Source organism: Eulemur rufifrons, chromosome 9 (assembly GCF_041146395.1).
Source record: "Eulemur rufifrons isolate Redbay chromosome 9, OSU_ERuf_1, whole genome shotgun sequence".
Classification (NCBI taxonomy): Eukaryota; Metazoa; Chordata; class Mammalia; order Primates; family Lemuridae; genus Eulemur; species Eulemur rufifrons.
In genome coordinates this window covers 53348210-53364959 of record NC_090991.1, presented here as the reverse complement: position 1 = coordinate 53364959, position 16750 = coordinate 53348210, and the positions used below count along the sequence as shown (strand labels likewise).

The 16750-nt window shown below is 57.1% G+C and overlaps 1 protein-coding gene across 1 annotated transcript in view; it reads left to right on the top strand.

Moving 5' to 3' along the window:
* The first annotated feature begins 3039 nt into the window (after positions 1 to 3039).
* DNAH17 (dynein axonemal heavy chain 17) overlaps positions 3040 to 16750 on the top strand; it is a 103457-nt gene continuing 89746 nt past the window's right edge. The window contains exons 1-10 of the mRNA XM_069482930.1: positions 3040 to 3381; positions 4509 to 4702; positions 5637 to 5829; positions 6013 to 6112; positions 6346 to 6431; positions 6618 to 6743; positions 7795 to 7947; positions 8078 to 8164; positions 10144 to 10311; positions 10528 to 10644. Coding sequence (XP_069339031.1) covers positions 3040 to 3381; positions 4509 to 4702; positions 5637 to 5829; positions 6013 to 6112; positions 6346 to 6431; positions 6618 to 6743; positions 7795 to 7947; positions 8078 to 8164; positions 10144 to 10311; positions 10528 to 10644 — 1566 coding nt within the window. The remainder of the gene's footprint in view (positions 3382 to 4508; positions 4703 to 5636; positions 5830 to 6012; positions 6113 to 6345; positions 6432 to 6617; positions 6744 to 7794; positions 7948 to 8077; positions 8165 to 10143; positions 10312 to 10527; positions 10645 to 16750) is intronic.

Genomic DNA, 16750 nt, shown 5'->3' with positions numbered 1-16750 from the left:
AGCACGGCGAGGAAGGGTAGAAGCAGTGGGAGTGGACGTGCTGCCCTGCTCTGACCTCAGGGGAGGCCGAGGACTGGGGCTGCGCCTCGGGAAACGAGGAATCTCCCCTTTTCTCCGCGTCGCTGCAAAGCCGGCTTCCAGAAGGCAGAGGGGAAATTCTGAGAGAGGCAGAAAGAAGGTGATCCCGGGGGGAAGCTCGGAGATAGAGGAAGAAAAAGAAAATGGTGAACATGGGGGAAATCTAATGACTATTCACTTAACTACCAACTACTTGACCCTAACAATAGCTTACTGATAACAGTGAGGTTGTGGGACTAAAATTCATGGCAACAGTGGCATGTAACTTGGGAAAGAAGTAAATGGGTCACAGTACCCAGGAAGAAGAGAAGCAACAGGTTACTGCAGCAAGTGGGTGTGTCGTAATCTGCAGGTACGTCAGAGAGAACGGGGACTGTGTCTGGGGTGAGGGGACCTTCGCTTTCCCCTGAAAGCTCACTGAAAGAGCAACTCACAATTAAGGCAGGTCAGTACGAGGAAGCGGTTTATTTTCCGCGTGCACAGGGAGAATCAGAGTGATTACCCAGTATCCCAGTGAGGCCCAGAAATTTTTGTCTCCCCCTTTTGGAGCGGGGAATGAGGGGTACAGGCAATTCTGTTTAGGGGCAGTAAATGGTCACTGGGGAGGGTGAAGGGATGGGGGGAATGATTGACTTGTAAATGATTCTCTTTGCAAATTAACTAACCTGAGACAGGTGCTGTATTTAAAGTGCTTTGGGCCAGGTGCGGTTGCGTTCTACGTCGTCTTTCCTGCAATATGGGAGACAGCGGGGAAGAGGAGGGATTGTCCTTTCCTCGGGTCCGTCTGGCTTGTGCAGACAGGAGGGGGGGAGGCCTGCCAAGGCCTATTGATCTCTAGGGCCTTTAATTCAACACACTCTTCATACCAAGGAGTCCTATTTTGGGGTAAAAGTTCCCGAGCTGCTTCAGTGCAATAGCCAAACTAACATGGGGGCATGAAATAATAAAAATTACTTAATTCAGAAGACAGTAGGAATGGAAAGGAAAGGGAACATTGAGTGGGCAAGACAAGTAGGAAACAATAAGACAATAGATTTAAATCTAACATATTAGTAGTTACAGAAATGGAAGTGGACTAAATGTTCCAGTTAAAAGGCAAAGAGTGTTCGATTGAGATTAAATTGTCTTTAAACTAATGTTACTGAAAACTCGGCGCTTGTCCACGAGGCCGAATCAGAAGAATGAGGACGAGTGTTTGGGGGATGAGGAGAGATTTTACTTTCCCGGCAAAGGAGGAAAAATGGTAGAACTTCCGTCTCAAAATCCAAATTTCCTGAGCATGAGCAGAGATACAGAGGTTTTACAGGGAGGTTCTCGGCTTCAGGCAATTACAGTGTTAACTATTCTAACCGTCCCATCTCCGCCAAAGCTGGGCCTATGGACTCCGCCAGCCACCCACCCCGGGCTGGTGGCACCACCTGGGAAGAGAACAAGAGGCCGGGTCCCTGCTCCTCCCCACCACGGCCTGAGGCAGGGATGCAGGCTTCAGTCCTCAAAACAAGACTGGGGGAAGCTTCAGAAAGACAGAAAACATTCTTGCTGCTTTTTTTTCCCTTTCTTTTCAGGCCATTCCCTGTTACACTAAGAGCCTTTCACTGTGGGGGCCCATGGGTTGGCTACTCATTTGCACACTGGTTAGTGGGGTCCCAAGGGGAAAGTTCTGGAAGCCCCAGGTGCCCTGAGGAGACTTCCAGAAGTTCTGTGGCAGTTGGAGCCCCTCGAGGGAAGGGAGCCATTTCCTTTCCTGGTGTGGGAGAGGCTGCCCGTGGGTTCTGTGTTTTCGGCTGGAGTAGCCAGTCTCTGTAAGCTGGTGAGCAGCCTTTAACCATTTAGGGGGCCGGAGGACAAGCTGGGGGGCCTCCAGAGGACAGAGGTGGGGACCCAGGCCTGGTGGGCAGCAGCCCCACCCATCACCCCCAAAGTGGCTCTGCTCCTCTCGGGGAGCCGATTGGTGTCAGGGTGGAAAGCTGAGTGGTGCCCACGGTGAGGTGGAGAAAGATTTCTCAGAGATTAAGAAATGTCAAAATAAAAAAGTTCATTTTATCCTCCTCAGAGAAGAGACAGCGAGAGAGAGAAAGAGGGGAAAGAGCAGGGAGGCCCGTGGCATCTCAAAGAGACAGGTGCCCTCAGCGAGGCCACATGGCTCGCTGACTTTACGGGGACAAAGAAAAAAGTGACTGTTGTCAGTAGCGGCTGTGGGGTAATTAGCAGGCAGTCGCGAGACGTCAAGTTGTCCTCCTTGTTTCTCCGTTCTGGAGACTTTATCGCTGAGACGCAGTTAGGCTCATGCAGGGATGTGACTCCGCCCCCGAGACATGGTTTAGGGCAGGAAACTGAGGCCTGGAGCTGGCCCCCTGCTGTCCGTCCCCAGCGTGTCAGGAAGACCTGGGGACTGTATCGTGCTCTTGTGCCAGGGCTGGGCTTCTCCCAGTGGGCCGAGAGCAGCTCGAGGGGTCTGCAGCGTGAGCCCTAGGTGGGGTCTGGGGGACAGAGCGGGGCAAAAGTTGGGGTACTCCCCGGCTGGGGTTAAGACGGGGAGAGCGTGTTGAACCTCACATCCCGCACTTTGGGGTGCTTCCTTCCCTCTGGGCTTTGGTGTGTTCTGGGGGCCGTGTGTCTTCCCACCACACCCCCTTCACCCACCTAGCGACAGTCGCTTCCTTTTCTCTCTTCTCTCTCTCGTCCACGTCTGTTTCTCATCCACGACTTTGTGGTGACAACTGACATGACTCCCCACAGTGCGCAGGGCAGGTGCACAGCCGGAGCTCAGACAACACCCTCTGTCTCCTCCTCGCCCACAACCCGACCACAGCCAAGAGCTTGGCAGTCGCCACGAGCCCTTTGTCCTCGCGTGGGTGGGTGGCAGAGATTTCATGCGGCTCCCGGGACCGGCGGGAAGCCCGGGGTTCACATCTGTGTCTCTGCTCACTCGACAGACGACACGGCGTAAGGAGGGTCGGGATGACGATCACGGACGTCAGACTCGAATACCTGGAGGCAGTTGCTTCCCTCGTCCTCAAGTTCAAGCCAGACAAGTGGAGCAAACTGATTGGGGCGGAGGAGAACATGGCCTTGTTCACGGAATTCTTCGAAAAGCCGGGTGTCTCAGTTCTGGTGCTGACGCTCAACCCGGCCGGCATGATTGTGCCCTGCCTGGGCTTCCCGGAGTCCCTCAAGTCCAAAGGGGTTTACTTCCTCAAGACGGAGCCCGAGGCCGTCAGCAAGACCAACTACAAGACGTGCCTGCTCTACGGGGACATCAGCCCGGCGCCCGTGGACCAGCTGATCGCGGTGGTGGAAGAGGTGCGTGCGCCCAGGCCGGCCAGGCGGGGTCTAGGGCCCAGGGGGAGTCGTTGTCGTCCTTGTTTCTCAGGCTCTCAGTGAGTGGCCGGGAGCCCTGCGGCTCAGAGCGAGGAGGTCCCCGGGCCTGCAGTGACAGCATCGCCTGGGAGCTGTTGGCAATGCAGGCGCCCAGCCGCACCCGCCCTGGCCGCCGGGACAGACCTGCGTTCTAACAAGGCCCCAGGTGACGCCAGTGCTCCTGAAGTCTGAGAAGCCCCGTCCTTCACCTTGTTCCCTCGATGTCCTTAGAACTGCCCTATAGTTGCCGCCCACGGCCTCGGAAGGTGTGAGCTATCTGAGCACTAACAGGGGTTTCCCCAACTTGGGGACTTTGAGTTAAAAAGGGGGGAAAATGGGTGCCATTTTGTGCATCCCTCTGCTGTCCTACCTCCTCCCCAGTGTCACATCTTGGGGAGTCAGAGTTCTCGAGTCAGAGGTCCTCAGCCTTCCCAGCCACTACTCCCCTCGTCTGCAGAGTAGCGACCCGGGTCCCCGCCTGGTGCAACAGACGTTTCCGTGCTCACAGTCCTGGAGGCTGGCGTCCACGGTGGCGGGGTCGGCTGGGCTGATTTGGTTGGTTTTCCCCAAGGCCTTTCCCCTCGGCTCACAGACGGCTGTCTCCTCCCTGTGGCCGTGCGCGGTCGTCCTTCTGTGTGTGTCGGTGTCCGGATCTCCTCTCCTTACAAAGACACAGTCATGTTGGATTAGGGCCCAGCAGTGACCGCATTTTCACTTAATGACCTCTTTAAAGACCCTGTCTTCAAATGCAGTTGCATTCTGAGGTGCTGGGGCTGGGGACCGAGCACGTGGCTCTGGGAGGACACAGTCTAAGCCATCACAGCAGCCACGCGGCAGGGAGTGGGTGCTGTGGCTGCAAGCGTTGGGGGCCCCCCCCTTCTTGGAGGTGGCTTTGCCACTACAAAGATCTGGAGCTGGGCTGTCATCGTTGGTCTAAACACCCCGACCGAGCAGAGGGACTGGTTTTCCCAGGACTCCAGACACCGAGGTCTTCCGAATCCCCCGGGGATGTGGGTCCTCACCGCCGAGCGGGTGAGGCCGGGCAGAGCTACAGCCGCGTCTCCTTCTAGGTCCTCTACTCTCTGCTAAACCAGAGCGAGAACATGGAAGGCTGGCCCCGCGTGGTGTCGGAAGACATCGTGAAGCAGGTCCACAGGCTGAAGAACGAGATGTTTGTGACAGGCGGCAAGATCAAGGGGAAAACCCTGCTGCCCATCCCCGAGCACCTAGGCAGCCTGGACGGCGCGCTGGAGTCCATGGAGAGGTGGGCGCCGGCCGCTGCCCGACACCGCTGCCCGACACCGCTGCGGGACGCATGGGGGCCCCCGGCCCCGTCACGGCCGACAGGCTGTTCCGCTGCAAACCGCCTTCATGCTTGAAAGCTAACAAAGCACAAAAGGGCAGGGCAGTGCCTAGACGGTGCCGGGTCTGAAGTGGATGGTACCAGGGCGGGAAAGGAACAGGCACCGGTGCCTCCGGGATCCCGGCTCTGGCCCTCGAGGCCCCTCCCCTGATCGCGCCTGTGTGCAACCCTGTCACCACACGACATGTCAAAGGTGTCCCACTGTGGACGTGGCCAGGACACAGGACACTCAGCTTTAAGGTGTGGGTACCGAGGGGCCGTGAGCAGGGGTGAGGGGACTTCCAGCAGGTAGGCGTGTGTCTGCATAGAGGCTGTGGTGTCTCAGAGGCCCTGGAAAGCCCAAGAGACCCCGAGATGTCCCCTTGTGCCTGCCCAGCCACCACTGGCAACCGCCCTTGTACGTGAGACTCTTGAAATGTTGTCCCCTACGCTCACATCTGGGGCGACTGCTCCCGGGGCTCACATAGGCAAGCCCTCCACCGCCAGTCCACTGCGTCCCAGCACCGTGCCCTTGGTGGCCTCCTTGGGAACTGCCCGGAGGATCTGTCCTGATTGGGGTTTATTCCAGAGTCCTTCCTCTTCCTCGGCGGTGCAGCCTCCAGGCACCGGCATCTCTGACCACACCCGTCTCTGCTCAGGGTCTCTTCCCAGCTGGAGGCTTGGGAAGTTCCCCGGCCTCCCTAGTGGCCAGAAGGCACCAAGGACGTTAGCCCAGACCTGGTGCTGCTGCTGGTGGTTTGGGGCCTGTCGGGCGGGGGACGAATCCCTCCGGCGGGGACAGCGCTTGGTGGAACCCACGGCTGGGAGAACAGCTGCCCCGCCATCTGCTTGGCAGGCTCCCCTCCTCGCTGGACAACTCTCTGCTGCACGCCATCGAGACCATCATCATCGACTGGTCCCACCAGATCCGGGACGTGCTAAGCAAAGACTCGGCCCAGGCCCTGCTGGACGGGCTGCACCCGCTGCCCCGAGTGGAGTTCGAGTTCTGGGATGCCCGGCTGATGAACCTCAAGTGCATCCACGAGCAGGTAGGGCCTCTCCCCACTGCGTGCCCAGCTGCAGCCGCACCCAGGCTCGGGCTCGGCCTCGGCCTTGTGGCGTTGCCCACCCGGGAGCCTCGTGTAGACACCTCAGCCGCGGCCGCGCAAGGTCGGGCTGGCCTCGTGTGAGGGTCCACGAGCCCAGCGAAGGCAGACCTTCTCCCCTCCCAGCTCAACAGACCCAAAGTGAACAAGATAGTCGAGATCCTGGAAAAAGCCAAAAGCTGCTACTGGCCCGCCCTGCAGAACGTGTACACGAACGTCACTGAGGGTGAGCTCGTGTCACCAGCACACCGTCCCCGGGAGCTGTCGGTGCCTCCTGGCAGGGGTGGGGGCGGCAGGTGGTCACCTTCCCTGCAAGTGGCTTCCCGAGTTCCCCTCCTCCTGAGAAGGAGCCTGTCCCTGGAAGGAGCAGGTCTAGACACGCACAGGGCCGCGCGGCATCTTTTCCGCCCGCGTCCCCCTCGCTCGCGTGCTGACGAGCCCTGTGCTTGCCGCCTGCAGGGCTGAAGGAGGCGGAGGACATTGTGCTCTATCTGAAGCCTCTGCAGGTGCTGTTGGAGGAGATGGAGCAGGCCGACTTCACGCTGGTTCGTGGGGGAAGCTCACTCTCTGGGGGGTCTCATGTTTCGAGGGCACAGGGGGCTGCGGGCTTCCTGGCTGTCATCAGCCATGGGCCTTGGGAGTCGCCTCTCCCCTCCCTGGGGGACCTGCAAGAGCCGTGGGAAGGGGAAGGCTGAGATGTCGTGACGAGGGGCCGGCCCGTCTCCCCCCAGCTCCCCAACTTCATCGCCAAGGTGCTGGGCACCATCGGCTTCATCTGGGCCACCTCGAAGCACTACAACACGCCCTCCAGGCTCATCGTCATCCTGCAGGAGTTCTGCAACCAGATCATCGAGATGGTAGCCCTCCCCACCCCTGCCTCCACCCCACCCCGCCCCACCCCTGCCTCCGCCCCGCCCCTCCCCACCCCTGCCTCCACCCCACCCCGCCCCACCCCACCCCTGCCTCCACCCCGCCCCGCCCCACCCCACCCCTGCCTCCACCCCGCCCCACCCCACCCCTGCCTCCACCCCGCCCCACCCCTGCCTCCACCCCACCCCGCCCCACCCCACCCCACCCCACCCCACCCCTGCCTCCACCCCACCCCACCCCTGCCTCCACCCCACCCCACCCCACCAGGTTCTTGCCCCGTCCCGTTGTTTCCGCTGCCTGCGTCCCCCTGCGTCCCCTGCGTCCCCTGCGTCCCCTGCGTCCCCTGCGTCCCCTGCGTCCCCTGCGTCCCCTGCGTCCCCCTGCGTCCCCCTGCGGTGTCAGCACGGGTGTTGTCCCGCCCCAGGCTGGGGTCAAGTCCTCCTGGTGATGAGTTAGAGTTTTCCCAGGACCTGGGCAGTGCCGATCCCACCCCACACAGGGAGGGAGGAGAAAGGGAAGAGGGGACAGAGTAGGAGGCTCTGCGCCAAGAGACCCAGTGCCCCAAGATGCAGCCAGAAGCTTTGTGGGGTTTACCTGGCCCCGCCCCTCGCCACCTCCATCTCCCTCCGCAGAGACGTCCTTTGCTGCTTCCCCCACAACGCGCCCGGTAGCCGGCCACCAGGGGGCCACCCGTGCATGTTAAAGTCTCGCTGTGGTCCGTCCGCAGGACCAGAGGGCACTGTGGGTCCCCGTCTCTGGGGGGCTCCCAATCACCTGTGGCCCAATCCGCATCTGCTGCAGCCTTGGCATGGGACAGGGTGCAAGAAAGGGGTGCAGCTGAGACCCCCCAAAAACGTCCCAGCAGTTGGTAGACAGGTGGGGCCACGTGCCCAAGGACAGCTCATGTGTCAGAGGAACAGGTCACAGGGCCCCACAGCGACGGCTGTGTGTCAGGCTGACAAACTGCAGACGGGTGTGCCTGTCATCACCCCGGACGGCTCGTCGGAGCTTGGGGGTGTCTGTCTACCCTTTTCCCAGACTCGAGCCTTCCTGAGCCCGGACGAGGTGCTGAAGGGCCTGCAGGGCGAGATCGAGGAGGTCCTGCTGGGCATCTCCCTGTCGGTGGCCGTGCTCAAGGAGCTGCACCGCGCCTACGGCTTCTGCTGCGCCAACATGAAGCTGTTCTTCAAGGTGCGTCTGATTCGCAGAGCAACAGTCAGGGCGAACACAAGGCCCAGCTTATGTTGTCTCCAACCTTTTAATAAGTGGGAGCATTTGACAAAAACACAGCCTTTCCTCTCTTCTCTCTCTCCCCTGAAAGGACAAAGAGCCCGTGCCGTGGGAATTCCCTTCGTCTCTGGCATTTTCCAGAATGAACTCCTTCTTCCACCGCGTCCAGACCATCGAGGTAGAAACAAAATGTGGTTCCTCTTCACCCACACTCCCAGCCTGCTCCCCGCTAGGACGTTGCGTCTGCCGTCCTTGTCCCCGTCAGAACCACCTCCACGCAGGGGAGGTGGCGTCTGGCACAGACATTGATGTTAGGGGGACACTGCGTCCTCGGGCAGCCACCTCCCAGCCTCAGCTGTCAGCCAAGGGCGAAAATGACCTGCTTGGATTACTTCCCCCCATCTCACGCCTTCTGCAACGAGCAGGTTAACGATGAGTTAAAGCCTGGAGGGCCAAGGGCAGAGCCACTTAGTAGGCCTGAATTATCACAAATGAAGACTCGGAGGAACCTGTGTGAGCACCACGTGGATAGATACGCGGAGTGACATTTGGCGATTTGAAGGATGGATGGCTCGGGATGGTTTCTATGGGGAGAAGAGGGCAGGGCAAGATAGTTTTGCTTTTGGTTTCGTATCTTCTGCATATGGTAGGATGTGACTTTTTTAACTTTGTGCACAAATAACTTGCATCGTGAAAAGGGGGGCGGTCATCCTGGGGCCACTGAGCACTGATTTTAGGATGGATGCTGCTCACAGCGGCTCGGGAAAGGCCCGTCCGGTCCTCTGGGAGGCGAGGACAGAGGCCCACTCAGGACTCCGAAATTTCAATCATAGAGTCTTTATTTGCACCTGAAATCTCCCAGACTGAGGACTCGGAGGGTCACAGTTGAGTTTCTGGCCAAGTCGCTGTTGGTTCCTACGTTATAGATTCCAAGTCGGGATGAAGTCCCTGGGCAAGGGGAGACTTTGAGGGGGAAGTGGCTGCCCTGTCCACCCCTGGTGAGCGGGCCGTGCCAGCTTGGCCCACCTTGTCCCCGTGTTGGGCAGAAGGGCCCGAGAGCCCCCAGCACGCCGTGCCTGCGCTTTCCTTGGGTTTGCTGTGGTCTCAAGGCTTGGGACGTCCAGCCCAAGCCCCGGCCTCGGTGCCAGCTGAGGGAGTGATGCCAGCCCCACGGGGGCACCTCTAGTTCCAAATGCAGAAGGAGCACGAGCCCCTTGTCCCAAGGGGCCTGGGAGATCCTGGTTGGGAAATAAGAAGTGCGCGCACAGAATCTGCCACCTGGAGGAGTCTGACTGGGAGGGACAGCAAAGGGACAGTGCAGACAGTCGGCCGAGCTGCCGACGGGAAAAGCAGAAGCAGCGCGAGCCTCGCCTGTAGGAAGCAGAACTTGCGCACGCACGTGGGACCGTCCAGGTGTCCTGGCGCCTGCCTCTCGGGTCGCCATTGGGGAGGGCTCGCAGTGTGGGGTGATCGTGCAGAGGGTGCAAAGCTTAGCAAGTGCATCAGGAGCCTCCCAGCACCTCCCCCACTGCTCCCCCGAGGAAACGGGGAGCCGGTGAAGCGCGGGGCACTGAGAGATGCGTCTTGGCCGGTGCAGGGTCAGGACGGCCCCAGCCGCCTCCTCTCCAGACCGTCCTTGTCTGCAACTCGGAGCTCACGTGTGGACGCCCAGGGGACGGAACGCCTGTTTAAAGAGCATCAACACAGATAGATGGGGGTGTCCTCCCCACAGTTGTGTCTTCTGGGGGTATTTTGCTCCTGGCTCTTCTTGGCTGGGGTCAGAGCTCATTTTGTAACTGGACCCTTGCGTTTGGTTATGAAGATGAGGGCCAGGCGCTGTGGCTCACGCCTGTAATCCCAGCACTTTGAGCGGCCGAGGCCGGAGGATGACTTGAGGCCATGAGTTTGAGACCAGCCTGAGCAACATAACGAGACCCCATCTCTACAAAAAAAATGGAAAAATTAGCCGGGTGCAGTGGTGCACACTTGTAGTCCTAGCTGCTCAGGAGGCTGAGGCAGGAGGATGGCTTGAGCCCAGGAGTTTGAGGCTGCAGTGAGCTGTGCTGATACCATTGTACTCCAGCCTGGGTGACAGAGTGAGACCCTGTCTCAAAAAGAAAAGAATTGACTAAGTGTATTACTTCTTCTGTCCCCTAGGATCTTTATAAAACAGCGATCGAGTTTCTGAAGCTGGAGAAGATCGAGCTGGGGGGAGTGAAGGGCAACATCCTAGGGAACCAGGTGACGCAGATCTACGAAGAAGTCTTCGAGCTGGTGAAGGTTTTTGCTGACTGCAAATATGACCCCTTGGACCCCGGAGACTCGGTGAGTCCCCGCATGGGCTGGGGGACAAATGCCCAAGGAAGTGGGGAGACACACGGGGGAAGCCTGTGACGGGCAGTCCCTGTGCTCTGAAAGCTTGAGCACAGAGTGGTCCCCAGGGCAGGAAGCACGTTCCGCCGAGCACGTGGCCACAGAGGGTGCACTTGACCTGCTTTGTAGGCCGACGACAAGGTTGACGTTTTCGTTTACTTTTATTAGAGTTTTGACTCCGATTATGCTGATTTTGAGACCAAAATCCAAGATCTGGACAGGAGGCTGGCCACCATGTTTGGCCAAGCGTTTGATGAGTGCAGCTCTATTGAGTCCTCTGCAAAGGTAAGTGCGCGCTGGGCACCCGGGCCGACTTCGAGCTCATCACGGCAGCGCCGGGTTCCTGCTGAGCAGGACCCTCGAGACCATCTCATCAGACGTCTTCCCTTAGAGGTGAGAGGTGGCCCGGAGAGGACAAGGCCTTTCCTGCCTCGGTGCCATCACAGCGAACACCCGGGGAGTAGTTTCCGGTGGCTTTTATTGCCACAGCTTAGAGGAAGAGGAGGACATGAGTGTGATGGCAGTTACTTTAGTTACTTGACTGGTCCTTGTGCTCGCTAAGAAGAAAGGTGTCCACGTATTCTTGATTCAATTTCCCGCTACTTAAAAGGAGCAAAAGTTACAGAGGCAAGGTTGCCATAAAAATAAAACGTGTACACGTTCCGACCTGCTGGGCTGAATTTACAGTGTCTCATGACAAATCGCCATAGACGAGGCAGCGTAGGCAGTGATGTCAGCCAGCGATGCAAGCCGGTGCTCCAGTCGCTGCTGTTTTGGTCTCTGCTGGAACTCTGAGCCTCTGTCCCGCCTCGTACCCGTGAGGAGGAGGCGTGTCGGTGTGGATTTCTTATTTATCTTGTTTATCTTGCATGAGATGAGGCTGTGCTTTCTCTATCTGTGCATTACTGACTTTCGGCCACTCTGGGAATTGTTCAGCCATTACCTCTTTCTCTCTCCGCTTGTTTCCGTCCTTTGCTTCTAGGATTCCCATTAGATCTGGCCGGCGGCGCAGAGCCCTGCTCAGTCCGTCCTCCGCGTCTCTTAGTCGCTCTTGGTTCCATCTCCCTGGTCTCTGCTCCGCGAACTCTGAGTAATCTCTTCAGCTCTAATTTCCAGTCCGATAATTCTTCCGCTGTGTCTAGTTGGCCGCGTAACCCATCCATCAAGCTTGTCATTTCTAAACGTTCTGTGGGGTTCTTTTGCACACACCTCTGACATTTCTCCATAATTCCTGTTGCTCATTCACTTTTGTATCCCAACTCGAATCTTCAGAAACACTTTACACATGACCCTTTTATATTTTATAGCTGGTAATTCCACTTATTTTAAAAAGTCCCTGGACGTGGGACCACAGACCATTCTGCACTTCAGAGATGCCGTTGAGAAGGGTCCCTTCTCTTTCTTGTCTGAACTTCTTGCTGAGGAGGTGGTTATTTAAACTTCTGCCACCATGTTCAAGTTTTCGTTTTCTTTTTCTTTTTTTTTTTTTTTGAGGCAGAGTCTCGCTTTGTTGCCTGGGCTAGAGTGCCGTGGTGTCAGCCCAGCTCACAGCAACCTCAAACTCCTAGGCTCAAGCGATCCTCCTGCCTCAGCCTCCCGAGTAGCTGGGACTACAGGCATGCACCACCATGGCCGGCTAATTTTTTCTATGTATATTTTAGTTGGCCAGATAATTTCTTTCTATTTTTTTTTAGTAGAGACGGGGTCTCGCTCTTGCTCAGGCTGGTCTCGAACTCCTGACCTTGAGTGATCCACCCGCCTCGGCCTCCCAGAGTGCTAGGATTACAGGCGTGAGCCACCGCGCCCGGCCCATGTTCCAGTTTTCTTAGGATCTTTCATTCAGATGGAACTTAAGTGTTATGACCCCAACCCTCTTCCCAGCACAGGGCTCCCCCGTACCTCGTTCGTCCGCTGTTTTCCCCAAGAGAATGAGGAGCACGGGCATGAGGCAGAGCACGAGTGTGAGCGTGAGTATAAGTATGAGCATGTGTGAGAGTGTGAGCATGCATGTGAGCATATGTGTGAGAGCGTGAGTGTGAGCAGGCGTGTGAGTGTGCATGTGAGCATGCGTGCCAGCACATGTGAGCGTGTGTGTGAGCGTGCGTGTGAGTATGAGCATGTGTGAGAGTGTGAGCATGCATGTGAGCATACGTGTGAGAGCGTGAGTGTGAGCATGCATGTGAGCATACGTGTGAGAGCGTGAGTGTGAGCATGCGTGTGAGCATACGTGTGAGAGCGTGAGTGTGAGCGTACGTGTGAGAGCATGAGTGTGAGCAGGCGTGAGTGTGTATGTGAGCATGCGAGCATGCATACGAGCACATGTGAGCGTGTGTGTGAGCGTGCGTGTGAGCCAGCAGCGTCACAGAGAAGCTCTCGCCAGGGCCTCGCCAGACGGCTTTTTACGCTGACATCAACCGCCATCTCACAAAGCCGGTGTTTTCTAAAGAGGAGACAGACCCTTTCCACCTCCCAGTCCACGCAGACAGCCCGCCCAGGCCGTGGCTCGTTCCACGCGAACCCGCGTGTCCCACCCACGGACGACTGACCGCTGGGATTCCTGGCCGCCCAGCCCACCCAGCCTTTATTCTCTGGCCTCGGGCTCCACATCCCGGGACCGTCTGTGCCCGGGACGTGTTCGGGGAGCCTACGCACCGGTGACGTGAGGCAGCCGCCAGTTGAGTAGACGCGCTGGTTTTTGGATTTTCCTGTGTTTTGAACAATCGAAGTCGTGGTCTCATCCGATAACTCGCAGCCCGGGCTGCCCAGGGTCGGCCGGCAGCGCTTCGGCTGCCCAGCGCTTCAGGGCTGCGATCCTCCCGCGTGCTGCGGTCGCCCAGGGGAACTGGGCCGCCAAGCAGGTGTGGTACATGCGGGTTCACGCCACCCTCCACAGTCGGTTTTAGAACGTTCCCGTCACCCCAGCCACCCCGTCTCTCCACCACCTCCCTGCCCGGAGGCGATCGGTGACCTTTCTGTCTCTGTAGATTTGCCAAGTCTCGTATCACTGTTTCAAAAAACGCAAAAGCTTTTTGAAAATGTCACCAACACTTAAAACTTGAGAAAGTTTCACGTCAAAGTCGAGATTTCCACCTTCTCTTGGCAAAGCAGACGTGGCCAGGCTGGACACGCGGTGCCTCGTGGCAGCAGGCACTGCAGGGAGCCGCTGCTGTCCCCGCAGGCATAACGTGGGGAGGAGGACGGCGCCTCTGCCATCCTGGCCCAGTGGTGGGGGCTGCAAATCGTCCTTTCTCCTGTTAATCTGTCACTTGGCAAAGCGTGTACACGCATACGGTTCCCGTAAACGAAGTGGCTCCCTGAGCAGCTGGAGATTGGGGTTTATTGCCAAATTAGCAGGGCAGAGGAGGGGGAGAGAGGGCTTCTATGGAAAAACAAGTGGCTTTTTATGAAGGAAAGGCAAGTGGACTTTTAGGAGAACAAAGTGCAGATGGGACAGTTTGTGACGATGTTGGTTTATGCAGGTGCCAGTGGCCCCTCTCATTCCTGGCGATAAAACTCCCCTGAGGTTGGATTTATACCAGTGGGCTTCTCTCTGCATCTGTTGAATCTCAAATGGGCTTAGTTTAAAATAATCTTGGTACCAACACCAACCGTGAGTGGTCCAGTTTGCCCCAGTCCCCACCACTCCCTATCGTCCCAGCCCAGCCCTTTCCACGCATTAATTGGGACCCGCCTGGCCCATACCAACAATCAGTGGCAGAATCACTGCAGGGTTTAGTGCGTGTGGCTTCAACTTATCTGGAGAAACAGGTATTGAGAATTTAAGTGAATAAATACAAATATAGGCTTGAATAGCTTATTTTTATTTCTCCACTTAGTGTTATGCGTGTTTGTCAGCTGTGAGTCTCAGAGCTATGTCTTCTGTTCACTTTGGAACCTCTGGGTTGCCGTGGAGTGTGCGATGCCCAGAGGAGACGCCCAGTAATTACTAGAGGGTCTCTGGTCCCAGGCACTTTGTTAAATAGTACATTGTCTCATTTAATTCTCATAACAGCCAGGCTCTTTGCTAAGCTCCTTAACTACATTATCCACCTTATTTTACCAGCCCAGACAGGTCAAGAAACCTACTGGTGGTTGCACAGCTAGCCAGTAAGTAGAGGAACAAGAACCCCAGACCAGCCCCGAGTCTGACTGCTTCCAGGACCCCACTTCTGAGCCACGTGGCCGGAGGGGCTCTCGGGACTGTGAAGGCAATTGGGTTGGCCTGGGCAGCCCAGGTGGTGTCATCCTTCTGCAAGATGTCAGGGCTGGCTGTCCCTCCACCCCCAGGACAAAGATCTTTCCCACACAAATGCCGGAATGTTCCTTTGCCTCTTAAACATTCTTTTAAAAAATGCAAATACACGGGAATTTGAAGCTCTGCAAATGTAATGATCAATTAAGTCTTGGATCCTCTTGGTGCTCAAGGCAAAATAGCAATGAATGCAAATTAATACAGTACCTTCTTGCTCTTGTTAAAGAAAAAAAAATTTATTCAATGATACTTGTTAAAGCGAGGTAAAGCAGACTTTATTTAGGGCCGTGGCAATAGGTACAGGGACCCCTCATTGGGGTCTGGCTTGGGGGAGAGACTGGGCTCAACTCCACACGCCGAGGGGCAAGTGGGAATTTACAGCCAAGGCACAGGTGGGGTTGGTGGGTGGAAAGTTACCAACAGGACAATTAGGTCAGGGATTCTGGCCAAACCAACCCAAAAGGACTCTTGCCTGGTCTCAACAGGCCAGGGTGACCGGACATCCCCTGGGGGGGCGGCGAGGGTGGTCAGATATTGAAGATGGGGGCTTCCTGCTTAAGCTGATTCAGCAGGTTCTTTGCTAAAACCGGATTTTACAAGGACGTGCACAGATGGACCCAGGACAAGGGTCAGGAGCCAGTTTGGCCAAGCCAAGAATCTTTGTCACTGTTTCCTTCCCGGGAAGACTCTTCCCCAGACAACTGCATTGCTGGTCAGGGGTTCTCACTTCCTGCCTCCAACAAGATGCCACCGGCCAGAGAGGCCTCCGTCCCTCCCTCCCTCCCTTCGGTGGCAGCAGCAGCTTCCTTCCCTCGCTGGTGACACTGAGGCTTGCCTTTTGTTCTCTATGGTATGTTGATGTCTTCCCAGCTGGAGTATAAACTCCCTGAGGGCAGGCGCTTGAGTCCAGTTCACTTGGAACTGAGCCCAGCACGGGCAGGCACTTCTGGGTTTTCCTGCGGTGCAGGACCGGCTCTAGCTGGGGGGCCCGGCTATTCTGGACCTTGTTGGGAGGGAGTTCCACTCCAGAGCAGCCCCACAGGTGTGCAGCCCTGAAGCTTTCCAGGCTACTCAAGTGCAGAAAGGATCCCAAGAAGAGTTTGGAGACCCCAGTTCATCCCCTGGGTTGGGTCTTCAAGATTGAAGACAAGGCTAGAGCGTGTGGACTGGGCAGGCCAGGCAGGCAGTGTCGCCGCCTTCCCTGTCCCTCCGTACACCGGCTGCCCCACGGGAGGTGCTCTCCTCCCAGCTGTGCGGATGTGGAAACAGGCCCAGAGAGATCAGAGAAGTGACCGGTTCCCTGGCCAGGGCAGGCTGAGTTCCCAGAGTTTCTCGTGCCCCAGAGGCACATGGGAATTTCACCCCCATGAATCTGGTTTGGAACAAGGGGAGGAACACACAGGGGGCAGCACCAGGTAGGGGCTGACCGCCCCCACCCCCGGGAAAGGAGCTGGGTGGACACCCTCCACCGCCCCCCACTTTGCACACGAGTCTCAGGTCCCCGCCCTGGGAGGATCAGGTGGCCCTGCGGGACGGAGCCCGGCCCGGCGTGACCAGACACAGTCACTGCACCCCGGCTGTCTCGCGGAGCACGTCTGCTGTTAGAGTAGAGGTCGGCTCCTGTGCTCTAAAAGGAAAGAGTCGTTTTTTTAAATTTTAACTTTATGTTTATGCTAGAAAAACAACAAGGCGAAAGGAGGGAAATACCTTGCAAACCATGCCCGTCTCCATCTGCTCATGTCTCTCCTCAACCTGAGAACGTCTTTCTCCATGTTTGACCACCCTGTGCTCTAATTAGGCCCCTGGGGTTTTCCTCCCTCCAGTCCGCTCCGCGCCCTGCGTGTCCCCAAACGAATTCTCACTGTCAGCAAGTCACATGTAGCCAGGGAAGTTCTAGAGCAATTTTCCAAGTGACCTCCTCCTGGCAGGAGATAAAATTAGCTTCCCTCCCAGAACCCATAGGCCAACCCATATGTACACATGAAAAGAAGGAAAGGAAAATGGGGAGAGGCAAAGAAAAACCAGGAGTGTCATAAACCAATAACAGGCACATTTTTCTTTCCCAACTGCCAGATGTCAATTTTGGGGGAAAAACAAAAAGGAAACTGGTGGTGACCTCACCTGTCTCCTCTGCCCTGC